At 37.9% G+C, this 19622-nt stretch overlaps 1 protein-coding gene across 1 annotated transcript in view; it reads right to left on the bottom strand.

Moving 5' to 3' along the window:
* Nucleotides 1–19622, bottom strand: part of GRID1 (glutamate ionotropic receptor delta type subunit 1) — a 437352-nt gene that overhangs the window by 26811 nt on the left and 390919 nt on the right. The window contains 1 exon segment of the mRNA XM_088526360.1: nt 1373–1568. Coding sequence (XP_088382486.1) covers nt 1373–1568 — 196 coding nt within the window.

Here is a 19622-nt window from a genome sequence, read left to right on the forward strand (position 1 = left end):
CATTAAAAAGTCATGCATTTTCCTAAGGTAAATGTTTTTTATTACTGTTTTTCATGTCAGAGTGCATAGAAAAGCATTTATTTAATGGCTCTATTTCAATGTTTTCTAAATGCTAAGATTGCCTCTTGAAATAGAGGCCTCATTTTCATGAAGTGCTAAGCAGAAATGAAATCAAAACACTGCAGAACTTGCTAGAGCCAAGGCTCTATCTATGCAGAGGAAGAAAGAGTACCTGAGCCAAGTGAGAGAGCTTTAGGAAAGTTTAGCTCTTTTTATAGCACACAAACTCTGGAGAAGATGTGAGAAAACAAATGAAGAAACAGAAAAACTGACAAAAAAAAAAAAAGGAGGGGTAATTTTTGCATACTTTCCTTCTGACCATTGAGGAAAAAGTTTCAAGGACTTGAAGAAAAGAAAAAAAGTCAGTGTGAAACATCTTCCTATTTCTCACTTCAAAAAAAGAGCATAAAGAACTTGTAATGCAGTCTTTTTTCTTATTTTATAAAAAACAACAAAAAAATCAACTGATAAATAAAGGGAGCATTTTTCTCTAAAGGAGCCACACATTAAACTTCCACCAACTATTTCAGCATCGATAGACATAACGTACTCCTGAACATATGTGGTCTGATAGCATTTACTGACTGTTCTTGCTGAGCTACTAGATGGAAAGAAGAGAAGAGCAGCAGACCAGGAGTGTGAAATTGGAGATGCTTCTTTTTGTGTAATCTGAATCAGGGCTGTTTATCTCAGAACTCAGCACAACGATGTACAACTCCAAGCCATCTTATATCAGGCCCTGAATCCCATATTAGCACTGAGTTTCATAAGAAAAAATGTGTGGTCATATCTGAGAGAAAGAAAAGTTAAGTGAAAACATGCTGACACATGAAAGAGTATGTGCATGTTTTAAGACTGGAATAAACAAAGAAAATCTTGCAAGAAATTTCTAAGAGCAGAGTATACTTTCAATGAATTTCTGGATTCCTACCCAATTTTCCAGTCCTGATTAATGCACTAACTCAGCACAATACACAGGAATGAGCAAAGGACAAGATTGAATATCTAGATAATGTAAGGAATGATATTCAAGATGTTATAACTTGAGCTCCCAAGAAATCCAGAAACCTAATAACCAGATCCAAAAAGGATATACTGAAGATTTAGGTAGAGCTAAGCTCATTTCAAATCAGGATTCCGAAATATGCTCCTCAGCTGCTATCTATTTACTGAAAGGGAAGTTTAGATATGCATATTCTTGTTTAAAATTACTGTGTAATTGCTTTTATGGATCCCATCACTCATTAACTTCAGGCAAACAACATTGATACAGGACAAAAATTAAATGAAAAATCCTGTAATCCAGTCTTACCTTCCTGATGCCTTCCGAAGGGTTCGATACACAATTATCTGCCCCATTATTCTTACTGATTGTCCTCCACAGTTCAGCAAATGTGTTATCCTGCTCCAAGGGGTTTGTCCCTTTCGCTTTGAAGTATTCATACACTGCTGAATCCCTGACTGTACCGTAGGATATATCCATTTGTTTGGACAGATCCTGAAATGTTCTGAAATTCAAGTGATATTGAGATGTTAGTGTTACAGGGTACATTACTGAGATTCCATTCATTAAACTATTTCTTTCTATGTCTATCTTTAGGCAGAAAGAAAGCACTTACTCTCACCAAGTCATATTTACATATCTCTTTCTTTTACGATAAAAGAAACCCGGAGAATAATTTAACTGTATTAAAATGATATAAAGTTAATTATACCTGAGAGTTTTTTTTAATCAGTGAATTTTTTTTTGCATAGATATCATTCATCTTAAACAGCATGATGCCAGCTTTGCACAGGAACCAAGTTGCACAAAAGAACTAAGATTACAAGTGTAAACTCCTAGTCAGATCAGAATCACTAAAAATATCAAGCAGAATTCAATAGAACTAGGTTGCAGTTACAGCAATACTCCATTTGATTCCAAATCAATATGAATGTTTTAAATAAATAAATGCTGTAGTTCCAATTTCCACTATGTTCCCTTCTGCCTCTCTCTCTTTTCACAGCCTCTGGTAAAACAGACATTTTTCATTCACACAGAGACATAACTTTCATTTACTCATCATACCACTCTAGAAGTGTAAATGGGCCTCAACATGAGTGCCTGTGAATGCGCCATTTATTTTCGAATTGTACAGAATGTAATTCACTCCTGTTTTACAGCCTTTTCTGCACAGAAAGGTGTAAATCACTGCTTGTGTCACTGAAAACTAGGCCAAGTTTCAAAACATTTAAGGTGGTATCACTGCCATCAAAGGAAGCATCCTATCCATTTTCCACCTTCGGTCATTCATTTCCATTCTTGAGTCCCCTTCCTTTGGCAAGCAGAATTAATTTTGCACAGCTACCATTTTATCTATATATATATGCACACAAATGCATGTACAATTAGTAACACCATATGCTATAGCAGGAACTAAGTCGTACCTCATAAATAAAAACGAGTTACTTCATGCTTTGAAAATGTATAACCTTACGCAGTAATTCTCTATAGATGCTCCCGACCAGCCAAAAAAGGCTGGCTGGGACCAGTCAGACTAAAGCAATCCTCTCCCCTCCATGAGAGACTTCTTTTTCCCAAAACAACCTTTCAGAAAAAGAAGCTTCCTCAAAACATTTGAAAAGCAGAACTTGCTCTGCTCATGCCACCTCCCAACAGCCTCCAACTCCTTCAAACCACACAAGTAGAACGTTTTGTCTTTCAGCTCTCCCACAAGATGAACAATTTCCTCAAAATCTTTCTAGGAAGCCTTCCTTTGGCCCATGATCTGAAGCTGTCTTCCACAGCCCAAGATTAATAATCGAAAACATTTTCTTGCTTCCCTCTTCTCTCTTGCACTGCGGGCTCCCACTGATGCAGTGTATGCACTTCACTGCAAGGCCCCCTATACCACCACTGGCAGCAACACAGTTATGAACACATACACAAGGCTACGTAACACATTTACAAGAGTCTTGCGTTTTCTCCATTGTGTCACCTCCAGGCCTTCGAGTCATCTCCTAACACCCCCTTTTACCCAGATGCAGCATGTGAGCCCACCAGCTCCAACGCCAGGGCTGTAGCTCAACAGAGACCCGCCCCCCCCGGCTTTTACTCCACTAAAAGGCTTCATACTCTAAGGCTGCTTCTAACATTTTAAGTGGTTTAAGTTCGTAAACTGTGTTAAGAACTTTTTATCATTTTAAGCTGTTAAGTAGAGTTAGTAGAGCTGTTAAGTAGAGTTAAGTGAGTCTGTTTGCAGTTTTCCTCTATATTCATCACACACATGTGGATTTGGGCTAACTCTGGAAGTTGCATCAAAACCCACTTTGGGAAAACACAAAATGAGAACCCTGGAGATTGCTGGACATAAAAAAAACCTCATGAAAAATAAGAGAATTTTCTTCTTCTCTTTTTTTAAAAATCCCTGAAAAGTTTATTTTGTTCTCTTAAATGTTTCCTACACATTACATTGTTCAAGGCCATTTTTCTTTCGATCTCAACCTGAAAGTTTACATGTCACAATCAGTTCCTTAAACAAACACATACAAAAAACCTCATTATCATATCACATGAAATGGGTTACATTCTGGGGATCGATGATCTGACTTTCAAAAGACATATTTTTTTTTCGGTTATATGTATAAACATCTAAGAAAAGAACTCAATTTGCACAGAGGATTTCTGTAGCAACCTTGTCACACAAAGTTAGGTGTAGTGATTTCAGTGTATATATGAGTGCAGGTACACAAGAAACATCCCAGGAGAAATATGTTTAGCTAATGCTCTGAAGCACCGTGTGGACCTGATTATAACTTTACAAATGTCTACAGTTTATAAAGACATTCTGTCCGCTTGAAAATTTCAGAATGAGAGTTCACACATTAAAAGAAATAAAAACCTGTCGTTTTAATAATGTTGTTATTTTCTGGATCACTTTTACTGGCTCTCTGACTGAAGAAGGATCTTAAAAGTCGGCTTTTTTCCTGCCAGAAATAAGCCTTTTGTTTTAGATAAATTATATTTTATTGACAACCAATATTTTTTATTTAGCTAAATTACATTTTATCAACAATCAGTACTTTACAAAAGCATAGTACATCTTATATTTTGGAAAGCACATGCTCTTCAATACTCTAAACAATTCAGCGCACAGTGAGCAAACTCTAGGCTTAAATTAAGCACTTTGTTGGACCACAGCTTGAATGAATAATCCGTACTGGTGGTTGTGAGGGAATTTCTTCTAATATTTAAGTACAATCTTTGCCCGGGTGTTGCAAACAAGCTAACTACCATCCTTGGCACCGTTCTTGCTTTTTCCGATTCAAAATAGTAGTATCTTTTGTTATAAATACCAAAGTGACGGCCTGGGATGCAGATTATGAACTACACTACTCGGGGGAAACTGGAGTCTGAAGACAGATTCACTCTCCTTCTTACCTCTTATGTTCTGGAAATGCCCGAGTTCTCCCTAATGACATCCCCCAACACTGTCATCAACTTGCTTGGCATGGAACTGCTTAGGTATTGTTTTCCTTCACAAAGAACAATATTACAGTCTGTATAGTTATTAGGCTGGTCTGTATATAGGAGCTGAATGTTGCTTTAAAACAGAGTCATTAAATGTAAATCATAGCTACCTTGAGACTACATGAGATTATATTGACAATCTTCTCATCTTACAGATAAATAAAATTTGGCCAAAGCTGCCAAGAAGTGCCCCCCCAAGCTCTCCCAACTCTCTCGAGTGCTAGTATCAAATTGTAATTCTCAGCTGAATTCAATGGTAAGCCTGTGATACTTGTCTAGATCTCAAAAAATGATAGGGATCACTGCTAAAAAAAAAAAAAAAAAAAAAAAAAAAAAAAAGATAGGGTGCAATCACAAAGGAAATCAGAGAAAGCCTTTCCATACTTCTTGCAAATCAATCGTTTCTTCTCCAATTTCTATTACCATTTTTAAACGGGCAAAAACACCTCTTCTTTTTTTTCCATTTTCCACTTAACGAACTCCCAAAGTTTAATTTGAGATAGCTTCACACTTCATTCGCATTTTAGCTTGCAGAATGTTCCTGGGAGAGACAGTGTAGGATGTTGTGCATCCCAGGATTACGTGTATCATTTTTGCAATGCCCCATTTGATGTACTATAAGAACAGTCACTGATAAGGGAAATTCTCTATACTACCTCTCCACTGGAAGTTTCTCAGGAGAATGCCAGATGATCACAAGAGGCCATGGCCAGAGTCATAGCAAGTAATCTGGCACACAAGCAATTCCTGTAGTGCAAATTCAGGAAAAAGATTAATAAAAGGTTAGAAATAACCTTATGCTATAAACCAAGTGCGGCACTAGCACAAGCTTTTCCAAAAGTTGTTATAACAGGGAATGGTCTAGAAAACAGTTATTGTCCACGATACTGTAGCTGCTGTATAAAAGATTTATCTATACAATATTTTTTCACTCAAACTGGAGTGATAACCTGCAGCTCCTTGGCTGGAGAAGTGACCGGAAGATCTGGGCATTCCATCCCTTCTTTACAGGGTGAAATAACATCATCATGAATGCAGTTTTCAAACCCTGTTATTATTTTTTTCTCAGATCTTCCATCATTAGAGAAAAAGATTCACTTCTGAACTTCAGTTACTGGAGATATCTTAAGATTTGTCATTCTCTGAAGTCAGCTGCTATAATCTTCTCAGACTTATTTAATTTTGCAAACAGCCATTGGGTGAACCCACCTTTCTCTAGCTACTCAAACTCTTGTCTCACTTTCTTATGGCAAAGGTTGCATATATTTAATATCTAAAATTATTTGCAACACAAATCTGTAGCATAACAGGATGCCCCATTAACCTTACCACCTCAGTTATTGGATCTCACAACCCATTAAGGACTCTCTGCAAGTGTGATTAAAGATAAAACCAGTAAAGCAGAAAAAGCCGATGTTCCTCATTTACAGTTACAGGAGCTGAACTTCAATTTGTAGATAAATAAATCCACTGTGTGATTGTTGCAATAGGCAAGTACATGTAAACCAATTGATTTAAGTGAATGTATCTGTGGATGATCCCAACAAAAAATGGTGCAGTTTATAACTGTACTACCAGATAAAATATTTAACTCTTGTAGTTACACCTTTTAGATAAATGCAATAATTGACACCTAAATTGCAATGGAGCTGCAATGATTTATATGGAGTTAAACTAAAAACCAGACTCAACGTTTACTTTTTGAGAAACATACTGATGTGAACCATAAGTTGGGGAATAAACATTCAGGTTTATACATTCAGGTTAACATTCAGGCAATAACTGCACAAGCATTTCTAATTAAACCACTAGAAATATTTGCCAAAACAACGATACAAATTAAGTTATTTTTTGGAGATGCCTTCTTACTAGTGAGAGACTGTGTTGCTAGAACTATATGGGCTAAAAATGTTCTTCCAGTATAGGTTTATTTTTACTTTGGAACTGCTATAAGCAAAAACTTTCTGCTTGAAATATATTAACAAACCAACCAAAACAGTCAGTAGGTGCTTTGAAGTACTTGCTGATCAATTAAGTCAACCTCAAAAAACAGCAGTCTCACTTGCAGGCTACACTGTGTTTCATATGAAAGAGTAACTCAGGATCCATCCGATGTGATCAAAGTATTTTAAAAAAAGGCAACAGGGCAACAGGCTCCTGGTATTCCTATAAATAAACAAATTAATTGAGCATTCTTTTTTTTTCATAGTAATTTAAATGTTTTAATTTTTTAAAAAAGTCTTTAAACAAAATAAAGAGCCCAAAAAGACAAAAAAAATCATTTTTTTTCTCCTTTCTTTCCTGCTCATTTTTTTTAGAACTTTGTAGAAAACTGCACATCTGGATTCTTGTGTTTAAATTCCACTACTGTAAACAAGTCAATCAGCTAGCAGCATGATGTCACAAAGTAATAGGATTTCATACCACAGTAATAAATGCACCATTTTATCTTGACTTCAGCCTTAGAGAAATTGTAATAGGAATACTGACAGCCCCTTAATTTAGACATAGCTTCTCATTATCATTCACAACTGCCACTGCTCTGATGTGGTAACACTGAGGAGTTTTCCCTTTGCTATTACTTATATAAAATTAGTATTTCAGCAGTTGGTGAAGCCACAATATGATCTAAAATGATGCAATATTGCTGTCCCTGTTTGCTTATTGGCATGTACACCATAAGGAATAATAAAGCTTAAGGGTAGCCATACAAGTGGCAGGCAGCACTCTGCTCTCATTCTCTCATGCTGTTAGTTCGTTTCAGAATAACATCTTCCTTCATATCCATAACTGTGCTTTGTCAAACAAAACAGTACAAATAATTTCTATCAATTAAAACTAGCTCCTTAATTAATTAATTAATTGATTATTAATCCCTCAGTCCTCTAGAGGAAGTAAAACACATTTAGTGCATTTTTATTTTGGGCAGGGAAAGCACTAAATTCCTCACCTAAACAAGCCAGGATCCTGAGATTTTTGCTCAGAGCAGCACACTGGAATTCCAGGTGACAGGTGCCATTGAGATGAAGCAGCACTGCGAGGATGAGTTTTACTGCTGCTCTACCTAAATGAAGCCTTAGAAAATGTATACCACGAGCTCTAAGTTTCTGATGCCAAATACCTTGAAATTACTAAATTTTATTTCAAACTTTTCTCCGAAGAAGCTAGGTATTTATAACATCTATGGAATCAAATATAATTGCAGTTCCTAGCTACAATTGTTTTCCTAACAGCATTTATGGAAAGGGAAAAAGTAAACCTGCCAAACCTGTAAATAAAAATAAAAGTAGCTGAATTGATTTGGCATCCTTCTGCCAACAATAAAAGCTGAAGAAATATCTGTTAAGTTGAAACCTCGCATAAAAAATCCTATCTCAAAAGACATTTACTTGGCAAAAGTTATCACCAGCAGAAGACCAAGGGTTGAAACAGATTTCTGTCCATCATGAACTGCAGAAAATTTCACACTTCGAGACATAAAATTACTGAGAACTACATCCTCAAAGGATTTATTTGCTAATTCAAGGTGAACAAAGAAAACCTGGTGTTTGCTGTTGGTGACCACACCAGTCCAGCCATTGCAAGACATCCCTGGAAGTGGGCAAGCGAGGCAGGAGTAGTTTCTCAGCTGTACATGGAGCTGATGCAAAAAGAGCTGCCACCTGAGGCGGGGCAAGAGGCAGCACAGAGGAATCCATAAAAGGCTGGAACGTCTTTGAAAATGAAGCTGAATCTACGCAGTGCTGTGTGTGGCAGCACTGTGTGTGGCAGCACTGATAACTCATCCACAGATAGTAAAATAGTTTAGCTGGGTAAAAACCAGGAAAAAAATGTTATGGATATAAACTGCCACTAGGCAAATAGAGCCCCATTGACTCCAACACATGGATGTAAGCTTTCACTGCACTACCAAATCTGAGCTATAAAAGCACAAGCCCCCTTATAATCGAATGAAAGAATAACAGTTAGTCCTCTAAACATTAGTGTCATCAACACCTAATATGCACTCAATTATTCTGAACAGAGACACATATTAGCTGAGTAACAAGATAACATTAGAATTGACGTATCTCTAGTACTCGTGAGCTTTAAAACAGAATACCTATTAAATAAAAATGTAGTATGACAATTTTTTATGAACTTCCCATGTGTTCCATATACATATAAGAAAGTTATTAGCAACTGTAGAACTAGGTAGGAGATACATAAACTTTAGGGCACACAATTTTAAATGTTATTTCTAAGAAAGACCAATAAAAGCTTTCAAAGTTTTGATAGAATGGCAGTCACTTTCGTAAAGAGAATATTTAAATAAAAGCAGGTTTAACTCCGCATTGAACAACCTTACACTTCACAAGAATTAGGCCCATGGTTTTAATTTGCGCATTGCTTTGACTTTATTTGCAATTATGATTAACCAAGCTGAGCTCTTAAATCAGTCATTAGATTGCTGAATTCTCTATAGTGACATGATCAAATCCTGCATTGTTCCACTTCACTGCAAATAAAAGTCACTTCTACCTGCTCTTAATTCTGCCGTAGTCCTGTAATGTGCAGAGCAATGGGTTTCTCCAGCAAACACATTAAGCAGAACTGTAACTTCACTGATGCAGAGGTAGAAATCAGCAGTATTACTTGAATGGCTAGAATATACTTTGCAAGATCACATCATTTTCCAGCAACTACATCTTTCTGTATTTCACATAAAACTCATTTCATCAGCTGCCCATCTGAAAAACACTATCCACTGTACTCTGAACGGTAATCAACGCCTTAACGGAAGAGGCCCCACGGGAGCTCCTACAAGCGAGGCCGTAAGCCCTGGCAGATGAAGTTACACTGAGCGAGCGGCACCGCTCACGCCAGGACTAGGCAGCTCCTGACCGTTGCAGAGAAGGAGCCGTGGCTGAGCACACGCTTGCCGTCAGCTGCAGAAAGCAGCAGCTCTGCGTGTGATTTCAGAGAAGCAGGGACCTTCCTCCAGTGAGATTAAAAATGTGACTGGCATGTGTCATAAAACACACTGCCATGCCAACCGCATGCTTGCACTACAGCGAAAGCAAATACTTGAGCGAGCCCCTCAGCAGGTAGTGAGTGGTGCTGCAGCAGCTGCTGATCACAGGAACTGTTTCTGGGATGAGAATGGTTCCTGCTGCCAGCTTCTCGAGCCCCAGCCCAGGCTGGGACCGACCGCTCTATTTCAGGTACAACAAAAAGCAAAATATAATGATCAGCTGTGGCTCTGCAGAGGGAAAGAAAGCAAAGCCAGCTATATTCCTGCCAGAAGAGGGAAGCATTGCTGCATGCCCCATGCCCACCTGGAGGCAGGTTTGTTGCCCTTCTGCCATGGGATCAGGACCGTCTCCCTCCTGCAGTCCCAGAGGGGCTTGTACCTGACGGGGAGGCCAATCCCACTCACCAAGATAGATGCTGAAGATCATAGACAGGCAGGATCATGGACAAAAGAATAAAAGATGGAAAGATAAAACAAAACATCCAATATAGTATTTACACAATACATCAAAAGCACAGAAATTTTGCAGCCTCTATAATTACTAAATTATTTTGAAACAATCTCCACCACTCTCAGCTCCTGTATTCAACAAGACAGGGGGAAAAAAAGAAAAAAAAAAAAAAGAAATGAAATGAAACTAAGCTGCTTTCTAAGTTCTCAATGCAGCAAAGAATTTGATGCAGGCTGAGTGATTTCACTGGGACTTTATTCCTGCAGAGCAACTGCAGGATTAAGCCCTAAAAGAATAGAACAACAAACAGTATGTCGAGCCACTGAAGAACAAGCTGCAGCCAAACAATTAATAAATGACATACGCTCTTATTTACGGTTTTAGTAGTAGTTTATTACTTGCTACTAGCTACACACACTGTATCAGCAAAACATTTGCAGGCTTTGCATACTTTCTGAGAGCCTGAGACGAAGCAGAAATCTGCTCTGCGCCATCATATGAAATCTCACTTTTGCTTCACAAACCTCAGTGCAGTCTGCAGCATTACTGCAGAAGTTGAACAAACAAAAAAATCCAAATTTCCTTTTTGTGTCAGAAGCAACGGCTTTTGTGCTGGAGGCTAAGCTTGCTTCTAGTACACTGAAAGCAAGCAAGGATGACCACAAAGCACTTTAGCGTGCGTCATTTTAGGGAAAGTGTGTTAAGTCTGGGGATGGACTGTTATTTCCTAAAAATAAAATGTCATGTAAATAGGGCTGGCTAGGAATAACCAGCAAGTAGCAAGTAGGAACCATGAGCTCACCTAGGCCCCTGCTCTTCCCCTGAAACATCCAGCGCTATGGACAGGCCTCATTACATTATCACTTAACAGCACTGTAATGGCACCTGCCATTAGGCTGCCCCACGCTCCAAAGAGTTTTAGGACCAAAAGAAAGCCTGCAGGTTTTATTTAGGAAATATGCTCATTTTCAAAAGAAGATTTTACAGTTTCTCTGGCTAAGACTTAACCTTGGATTATAAAGTCAAAGTGGATTCTCATCATCATCAGTAAAACAGGTTTTTCTGTAAACAAAATTAGGCCCCTGGTTATTCCTATCCATTGCTTTTCCTACGAGATGCCCTCGGGAGCACCTCGGCAAGCGCGGTCATCTGGAACCATCCGCAGGAGCGTAACTTGACTTGTCACCGGATCTTAGTCCTTCGCTCAGAGCTCAGACTCTGGCTCTGTTCCAGCGCAGTGCACAGAAAAACCTGTTACGTTGCTAGCAATAAGCTAAACATCTCCTGATTGCCAGGAGACTAGCGTTTTTAAGTATTCTTCCAAATCCTCTCTTATCCAAAGGTCTTCCAGGCAATAAAAGCAAAAGATTTCTAAATCACTTAGATCACAGACAAAAAACAAACAATCAATCAAACCATAGCATGACAAGTAGCCCCATGAACAGCGGTACCCATGAAAGTCTGAGACCTCGTACCTCAAAGCTGGCTTCACGGCTGCCTAACAGTCTGAGATCTCTGACTCAAGCTACTCTCATGGCTGGGTATGTATGACCCCATATGAGACTATCAGAGAACAGTCTTTGCTTTGTATTTACAGGGGGCATTTACAAGACCTCTCTTCACCACCCTATTTCTCCCTTGTAATTCTAATTAAGATATCATTCTTTGCATTATCCTTAAGATATTATCCATCCAAGCATGCCCACTGTGTTTGCAAATTACCAGTAGAAAGAAACAGATAGATAGCCAGAATAATTAAAGATGCAAGCTCAGGTTTTCAAAAGCCAGAACTTTAGTTTGTACATCCAAATCTACATTTAAAGTCCTAATTCACTGGGCAGATTTTCAAAATTAATTAAGGAAAGTTTTGTCACAACAGCACATTTGTAAGATATTCACAGATTCACTTCAAAGCCTGAATTTCAAAGTCTGAAATTGGATCTAGAGCAGCTATGAATAGCTGCTGCTCACCCTGCAAACCTAGAAGACCTGGTCCTACTAAAAATTCTTGGTTAGCCTGGGTCTTTTACTCACACTACACACACCGCTTGACTGCAAGGAGCAACTTTAAATGCAGATAACGTAGCATGAAAAAGAAAGTGAGAACATCTCTAGAGCATGTAATGTATTTCAGGAAAGAAATGCATTTCTTTGGGCTATCTTAGAATATTCTTCTGATTTATTTCTAAATCACGATGCCATTGTAATCTTTCTTTGAATACCCTAAAGGGTTAACATGTTAATTGAACTAAGGTATTCTGTTCCTTACAATATTAATTAAAATAAAAACTGCAGCTGGTGTTTAACAACAACTCAGTCCCAACAGCAGGTTTAAGTCACTTCACCTAAATCAAACATATCATAAAGTTGGCATGAAAATCATACTGTCTCAATCAAGCACATCTGGCGACTGACACATGCTTTTACCTACAATGAAAATAACAAACTACTTCTATCATTTATGCAGATGCACTTTAGATTGTTTGCAACACTGATGTCTTCTACCAGTCATATTCAGAAGCTAAAAATCCTAATGAAGATTAATGATTAAGATCAAGAGGGAAGAAATTGCTTTCTTCCTTCTCAACTGGTATTATAAATACTAATGCTGCTACCATTCTGTTTTGCACTCAGATGACAAAGAGTAGCTTTTTAATTAAATAGAGTGGAGAATGGGTAAGCTTGGCATCTTAGTGCTGGATTATAAAGCTCTTACACATGGTGAGTGGTACTTTATAGCAAGACTGTTAGGATATCATCATACTATGAGTAGTTCCATTAAAGTCCATGAAATCCCAGCACAAAGAAAGGTCCTATCCAACTTCTTGTTAATTTTTGATTTATCAGGAATTGCCACACACCGCAGAAGATGCCTGCTGAAAGGAAAGGTGAAACACTCGGGAGCGGTGCCCGTGTCAGTGACAGCAATCTCATAGCCATGATGGACGGACAGGACGGATTCACACTGCTCAGATCTGCCAGAGGTAGAAAGCAGTGCTGGAAAACAGTTTCATGACCTTTCTTACTAGAGGGAATACAGCAGGAGCCAACAGTGTCAACAGAAAGAAGAAAAGAAAATAGAAGGGGACTAAAGATGCATCTTGATTGCTAGAACATGTGCTAGGTACTCTTGGGAAATCAAAACAGGGCTCTTTATCCGTGCTGAAAGCACATAAAGCTACTGATGTCTAAAGTGCACACATTACACGTGCATCTTTCAAGGGTTGGGGGCCCACTTGCCTGATTCTCTGAGGACCCATGTGGCAAGCGCGGGGTATGTGGGGTACTTCTCACCCTACCTCATGGACAAGTCAACAGAAGGCAACACAAAAGAGAATTTACAGTTCTGTCTGCCCCCCTTACCCTGAAAATGAGTCTTACCTACATATTCTTCTGCATAGTCTTCATATTAGAAACACAGCACTACAGCAAAACCAACAATACGTTCCTTATGTTGAGATTAATTAATTTGTTGGGTAGCCTAATCGCACACCTTGAAATATTAGCTTGCAAACTGCGTCATCACCATATAAAAGAAAAATAATTGTTAACATCCATGCTATTTGGACTGGTTCTCCTTTCTTATTTAGATAGATATAACTATTCATAAAACAACTGAATAAAATCAAGGTCTTATTTTCAAAGGTTGATTTTAATGTTTTAGAACAAACAACTTTATCATGTGATTACATTTCTTTTAATGGAACTTTGGCAGCTGTATCAAAATAATTTTTCTAAGGCAACACAATTCTCTCCTTCATCTTCAGATGAGCCTGGGACTGTTTCTGTATTATATTATACAGGGGCATGAATGCAGCAAACGAGAACATTGCTCAATAAGGCAGATAAGCCTAGGAAGTGGAAAGAACATATGTAATCTTTCCCCTAGTAACAGACAACTCTTTCCAGAAAAGTTTTCTTTCCTTCTAGAAAGTCCTTTGCAACATAGCAACTAATAGGAAAGCACTGATGGTGATAAATGGCAGCATCTTAGCTTCCAGCGAAATTAAATGCCCCCAACTCCTTTTTCCCCAAACCAGCCATAACCCTCATCTCTCTATATATCTGTCTATCTATATCTTCAGTTACAGTTTCTAGAAGTGCTTAAAAGGAGATTCAATTTTTTAGAGCATCCTTCTTTAAAGAGGAAAAGTAATCATAGCAGGACAGTCTGTAAACATTTCAAAAAGCATCAGAACAAGTTTCATTTGAAATGCCTATCTTATATACCATCTAAGGGTTAATTAATGTGAGAAAGAACAGTCTTCTAGAGGCATTTATAAGGAAAATGGCCATTTTAGATGTGAATTAAAATGTTAGAGGGAAGTAATCAGATGAAAAACTGTTTTCAAGATGATGGAGCTCTCTATCCTAATGAAAAGCAAGAGTCAGAATTCAAAATTTCAAAGAGCAAACTTCAACAGACTTAGGGAACTAGAGGACAAGGTCTCTTGGGAAAATGATTTGAAGGATAAAAGACTACAGGAGAGTTGGTGATTCCTGAAAGAGACCATATCAAAGACACAGATGCAAACTACCTTAATGCGAAGGAAATATAAGAAGAAATGATAAGAAACTGTTATAATGTCAGTAAAAGCTCTTTCAGAGCCTGGAAACCCAAAAGAATAACTTTTATTAAAGTATTTCTATAAAGGAATAATACAACCACTTCACCATTTTACAGAGTAGTATAAATACATGCCAGAAAAATCAGAAAGTCAAAAATAAATCCCCCCTACAACAGTAATCTAACACTTATGATTTAATATGTTATAGTATAAAGATGTTTGCTTCATCTACTGACAGAAGTTAATGCTTCTATCACAGTTAGCAAAGAGACACATGCCTATACCCCAGTCATTTCCATGCAAAGTTTGGTTTCCTGAGTTAGGGCTAATTGCATCAATGGAAATACATGACATTGCACTGAGCCCACCTACCTTCTTTCCCTTTTCCTCCACCCATTCAAAATAACCTTAAGAAAAATAATTCAGTGCAAGTTGTTATGCTCACAGTCAGTCTTACTGCTGTTGAAAACACAGTAACAAAGAAAAGGTGACAGAAATACTTTCCCTGTTAGATGAGTGAGAAATTCTGGTGCTGAAAGATTGTAGCCTGACACTGAGGGAACCACTGCTCACGTGGAGATGTCCATGAAGACTCGTGCAAGATGAGAATTTTTTTTTAAGCCATGAACAAGTGCAGTGTTTTCCAAAATACGTAACAGATTATCAGAGTACGAAGCTCATTATGTTCTGTCCGAGTTGACAGCAAGTAAAAAAATCAGATAAAGCACTGTCTTCTTTAAGCAGCTGCACCTATTTTAATTTTATGTCACTATGTTGTAGGGAACAGGAAGTAACTTGCTAGGATAAAATACTTATTAATTTTTGGTACTTCTGCAAACCCATCTCACTTGCCTGTTGTGGCTGGGGACACTCTGAGAGAAACCTTTCTGCTCTTAATGATCCAGAAATCCATGCAAAAACGTGTGCTGTACTACCCCAAATCAGAAGAGCACAGATGACTCTAACAGAGCTTGCTGTTATAACGACTGTGAACATCAAAGAAAAGTGATAAAAAAATACAGGTTAGTTCACAGTAATTGTCTTCCTTTTCTTTTTTTTTATGGGTACTTCTTTCACTAGGATATATCATGGAAATATTGATTTTCCTTCCAGATTCTGTCAGACTCCTCCCTCTGAGGGTCTTCGCTTACATATCTTTTCATGAAGTTACATATATATGCAGTAGAGGCATGTCAAAGATCTGCTGTCTGAAAGAACAGCACATGCAGCCAACAGGCAAACATACAGAATTATATATTAACATTTTAGAAGCATTAGGTAATTTTGCAGTGGAAGTCAAATAAATATCTAGCTGGTATTTTCCACAGTGGAAAAAAAATTACAGCACTCCTGCAACAGTGAAACACAAGCACTCCATGCCAGTGGCCAGCCTACTTTAGTGGTCATTCCTCACCCAGAATGCACTTCCAAAACAGAATTCACCACAAAATTTCTCTTCTTACTCGTGATTTTGCCCTTAAAAATGATGGGTTCTGCTCATCTTTACAGCTGGGAGAGGTTTGAAGCTTTAAGGACATCTCTCTCTGATTTGTTGTAGTAATCAGTATTTTGACTTTTTAATATCCTGTTATATTAGATTTTATTATCAGTTAATGAAAGGCATATATCAGTATCTTTAGAGCAAAACAAAAGAAATATAAATATCCTATTAAGCAAAATCATTCTGCTATTCTCATTTGCGTTGTTTATCCCTTAAGAGACAGACAGGAAAACCAAAATAAGCCATAGATATCGCACTTGTAATTATAAAGAAATTACACATTTTAACAAATAAGGTTGAAGTCAGGGGCTAAGGAGATTTAAAGTATGCAGAATGCATACAGCTACTCTAAGGTTAGCCAGTGAATAACATATTAACACAGGAAAATATGACTTTTATGGTAACTCAACCTAGATGAGAAGAGAAGAGACTGGGTATCAGATTTTCAGATTTGAACAAATCCATGTAAATGTTCATAAGCTGTCATAAGAGTTGCTGTTCTTGCTAGGTTTTCACCCTCCCAAAGCAAGAAAACTATGTTATTACCTGCACAGATGGTAGGTTTTGCTAACGTCATATCCGTATCATTTACTTCTCTAAACTGTACGTGCATCTGAATGTTGATGTCTCAACCTACTTCAGTCACAGAACTTCCCAATAATACAAGCAAATGAAGATATGCCCTACTATAGGCGTTGCAAAAGTAGAGTTGAGTATGGATTGCATTTCCATCTATCTTCAATACATGCCACATTTTTACAATACCAACGGGAGGAATGTAATACAATCTTAATTTTCAGATGTGATTTCTCATTTTCCTTCAGAAAAATAGCCTTGGGAAATATTTGCACTTGTATGGTTGCTGCTTGCTCAATTAGAGGAGTAATTAGGATCCTTTTTAAGCTACAGTTGAACGATATATGCCAGCTTTTCAGAGAGCTTTCTAAAAAACTGCAGACTTTGCTAAGGCCTGGGTTTCCCAGAGCACCCAGTGGGTCACAGCATCAATGACAAGGACCTGGAAAGATTATGGATGGGAAATCTAGTGCTGGCTCGATTGCAGCATCTTCTCTTGAACAGTGTGTGAAGGCAAAACAGCCAGTGCCCTGCTGCACGGGCTGCAGAGCGTTTATCTCGTCATTTCTTCTGTGCACTTTCAAAAGGGGATATTCTGTAAAAAGAAAAACTTTGCTGTTTTCGCTCCTGCTCACTCACTTCCATCTTCTACTCTTTTTTACACTTCGTTTTTATGGGTGTACTTAATTTAGTTACTTAATGATTGAAACTTTTGCTCACAGGCCCTAAACAATAATTATTTTTTATCATGCTCATTCATACATGCATCCTGCCAGGGTGCCTGAGGTGATGCACAAAGACTTAGAGAACACTGTGCTAGTTAAACATAACAAAATTATAAAAAAAAAAATCCAGTAAAATATTCAGAAAGCCATGTATGATATTAACAACAGGAAGGCTGCTTTCAAGCACAAGAAATTCCAAGGAAAAATCACTACAAATGCAGAGAGATTACTGTGAGTTTCTTGCTAACAAATCTTATCAAATCCACTTAACTATAGCAGATGAAACCTTTGTTCATCTCCCTCTAGTCGACATCTTCAAAATACTTTCCACATTTTCTTTTAAAATATTTTGAGATTAACTCTATTTTGTATGCAACCTATAAAATCCATCTTTTTTGACACCTGCAGAGCTATTGTAATATGGTGGTTTCTGGGCATCATCTTTAAAGCAGCTAAACTGACAACATGCCATATAAGTGATGAAAACATTGTTACTCCACTACACAAAAAGGGAATAGATACAGATAGGAGGCTAAGCTTGCAAAGATCAAATAACCCCTAGGATAGAGAACCGGGACCCAAGCCTTCCAAGTGCCAGACTGCCACCTTGACTAACCTGCAGTAAATCTTCAGCTGTGGCCAAAAACACTGAAAATTTGGGAATTAAAATGCAGATAAAGAACTCTCACATCACAAAACATCAGATGTATATATATATATCATTCTTTCCTATTCAAGCTATGTGTACAGATGTGTTTACCAAGTACATGTATACAGATGCTTTTAAACATCCATAGCATTTGCAAAAGCTTAAAAATGTGATAAAAATTTAAACTTAAACTCACCTGAATTTGCAAATACCCTACATTTCTAATGTCCTTTTTTCTGCACAATTCTTACTTCTTATCAGACAAGCTCCCCTAACCTTGAGTTTCAGAGTATCTATGCAGCTACTGAACTGTGTGTAGTCTGCTTGTTAACAATAAATGAAGATGGAAGTTAAGTCACTGCTAATTAAGCTCATAATTAAAAATGGAAGGTCAGACAGTAGATCCCAGGGCTGTCTAAAAATGTAATAGACAAAAGAAAGGACAAACTCGCATTTACTCGTATAGTAATTCAGACCTTATTTGGCAGACTGACCCACTAGAAGACTTCTCTGCATATAGTTCTGAAATTAAATGTTGAAATACCAAATACAAATCATTTGAGTTTAAACAAATTTGTCAAGGACTGTAACAGGCTTTAAACATATGTCTGATTGCTATTTGAAAACAAGAATTGAGTATCATTCATTTGCAAGGCTAAGTCCATAATTTCTTGTTCCTCTTTTTATGCCTGGTCTGGAAATCTCTCCAAGGGAGCATTTCTGCGAATTTCTCTCAAAACAGAAATCTTGCAGTCCTGAAGAGGCAATCATTTTATTGGCTTTTTTTTCCCCCCCTTCCTGTCCTCCCTGCTTCCCATTGTGAGGTTGGGAAAGTGTGTATAGAGACAAAACTTACAACAGCAGTAATTTGGACAGAGGCCTTCAGGAGGCAGCAAGAAAAGAGCAAAGAGGTTCAGAAGTACCACTCACTAGCACGAGGAAAATGGAGGCTAGCATTGCAGGTTCACACTACTTTTCTGCTAATCTTCATCTCCTTAAGCCCAAAGTTTTGATGCACATCTCAGCCTCGGCACACTGATGCTTCCCAGCACATCGCCCTAGTAGGAAGCAAAGTCCAAGGGAAGACTTTTGTTCTTTCTGAAAAAAAATGTTTCTTGCAAGGCATCTGGACACCTTGATCGCACAGCACTGCAGAAGCCTTTGGGAATGTACAAAGTCTCTTTTAAGAAATTTAGAAATAGAACCAGCATATCAAAGCTACTCTCTGCCGTGCCTCCTACTCTGGCTATTTCACCTTTGTGTGAATCACAGGCAGATCCTGAAACTCACGGCAGGATGGGAAAAAACTTGTAAGAATTGCCAATATCAGAATTCTTATTCCTTCACCAGCAGGCTTTTATCTGACATGCTAATTTAAAAAATTTGCCTTCCAGCAGCTCAACTTTACTTCAGTGAATGTCTCACCAAGCACTTTCTAATAAATATCACTTAGGTTTTCTGATACACTTGTTTGGCAGTGAAACTGTGGAGGTAAGTAGTACTAGGCTGATTGACACCTAGTTATTCAATCACCCATACTTCTATTCTGCTAGTCAGAGACCACACAT

Source organism: Tinamus guttatus, unplaced genomic scaffold (assembly GCF_059628265.1).
Source record: "Tinamus guttatus ecotype Peru unplaced genomic scaffold, ASM5962826v1 Tinamus_guttatus_pri_ptg000246l, whole genome shotgun sequence".
Classification (NCBI taxonomy): Eukaryota; Metazoa; Chordata; class Aves; order Tinamiformes; family Tinamidae; genus Tinamus; species Tinamus guttatus.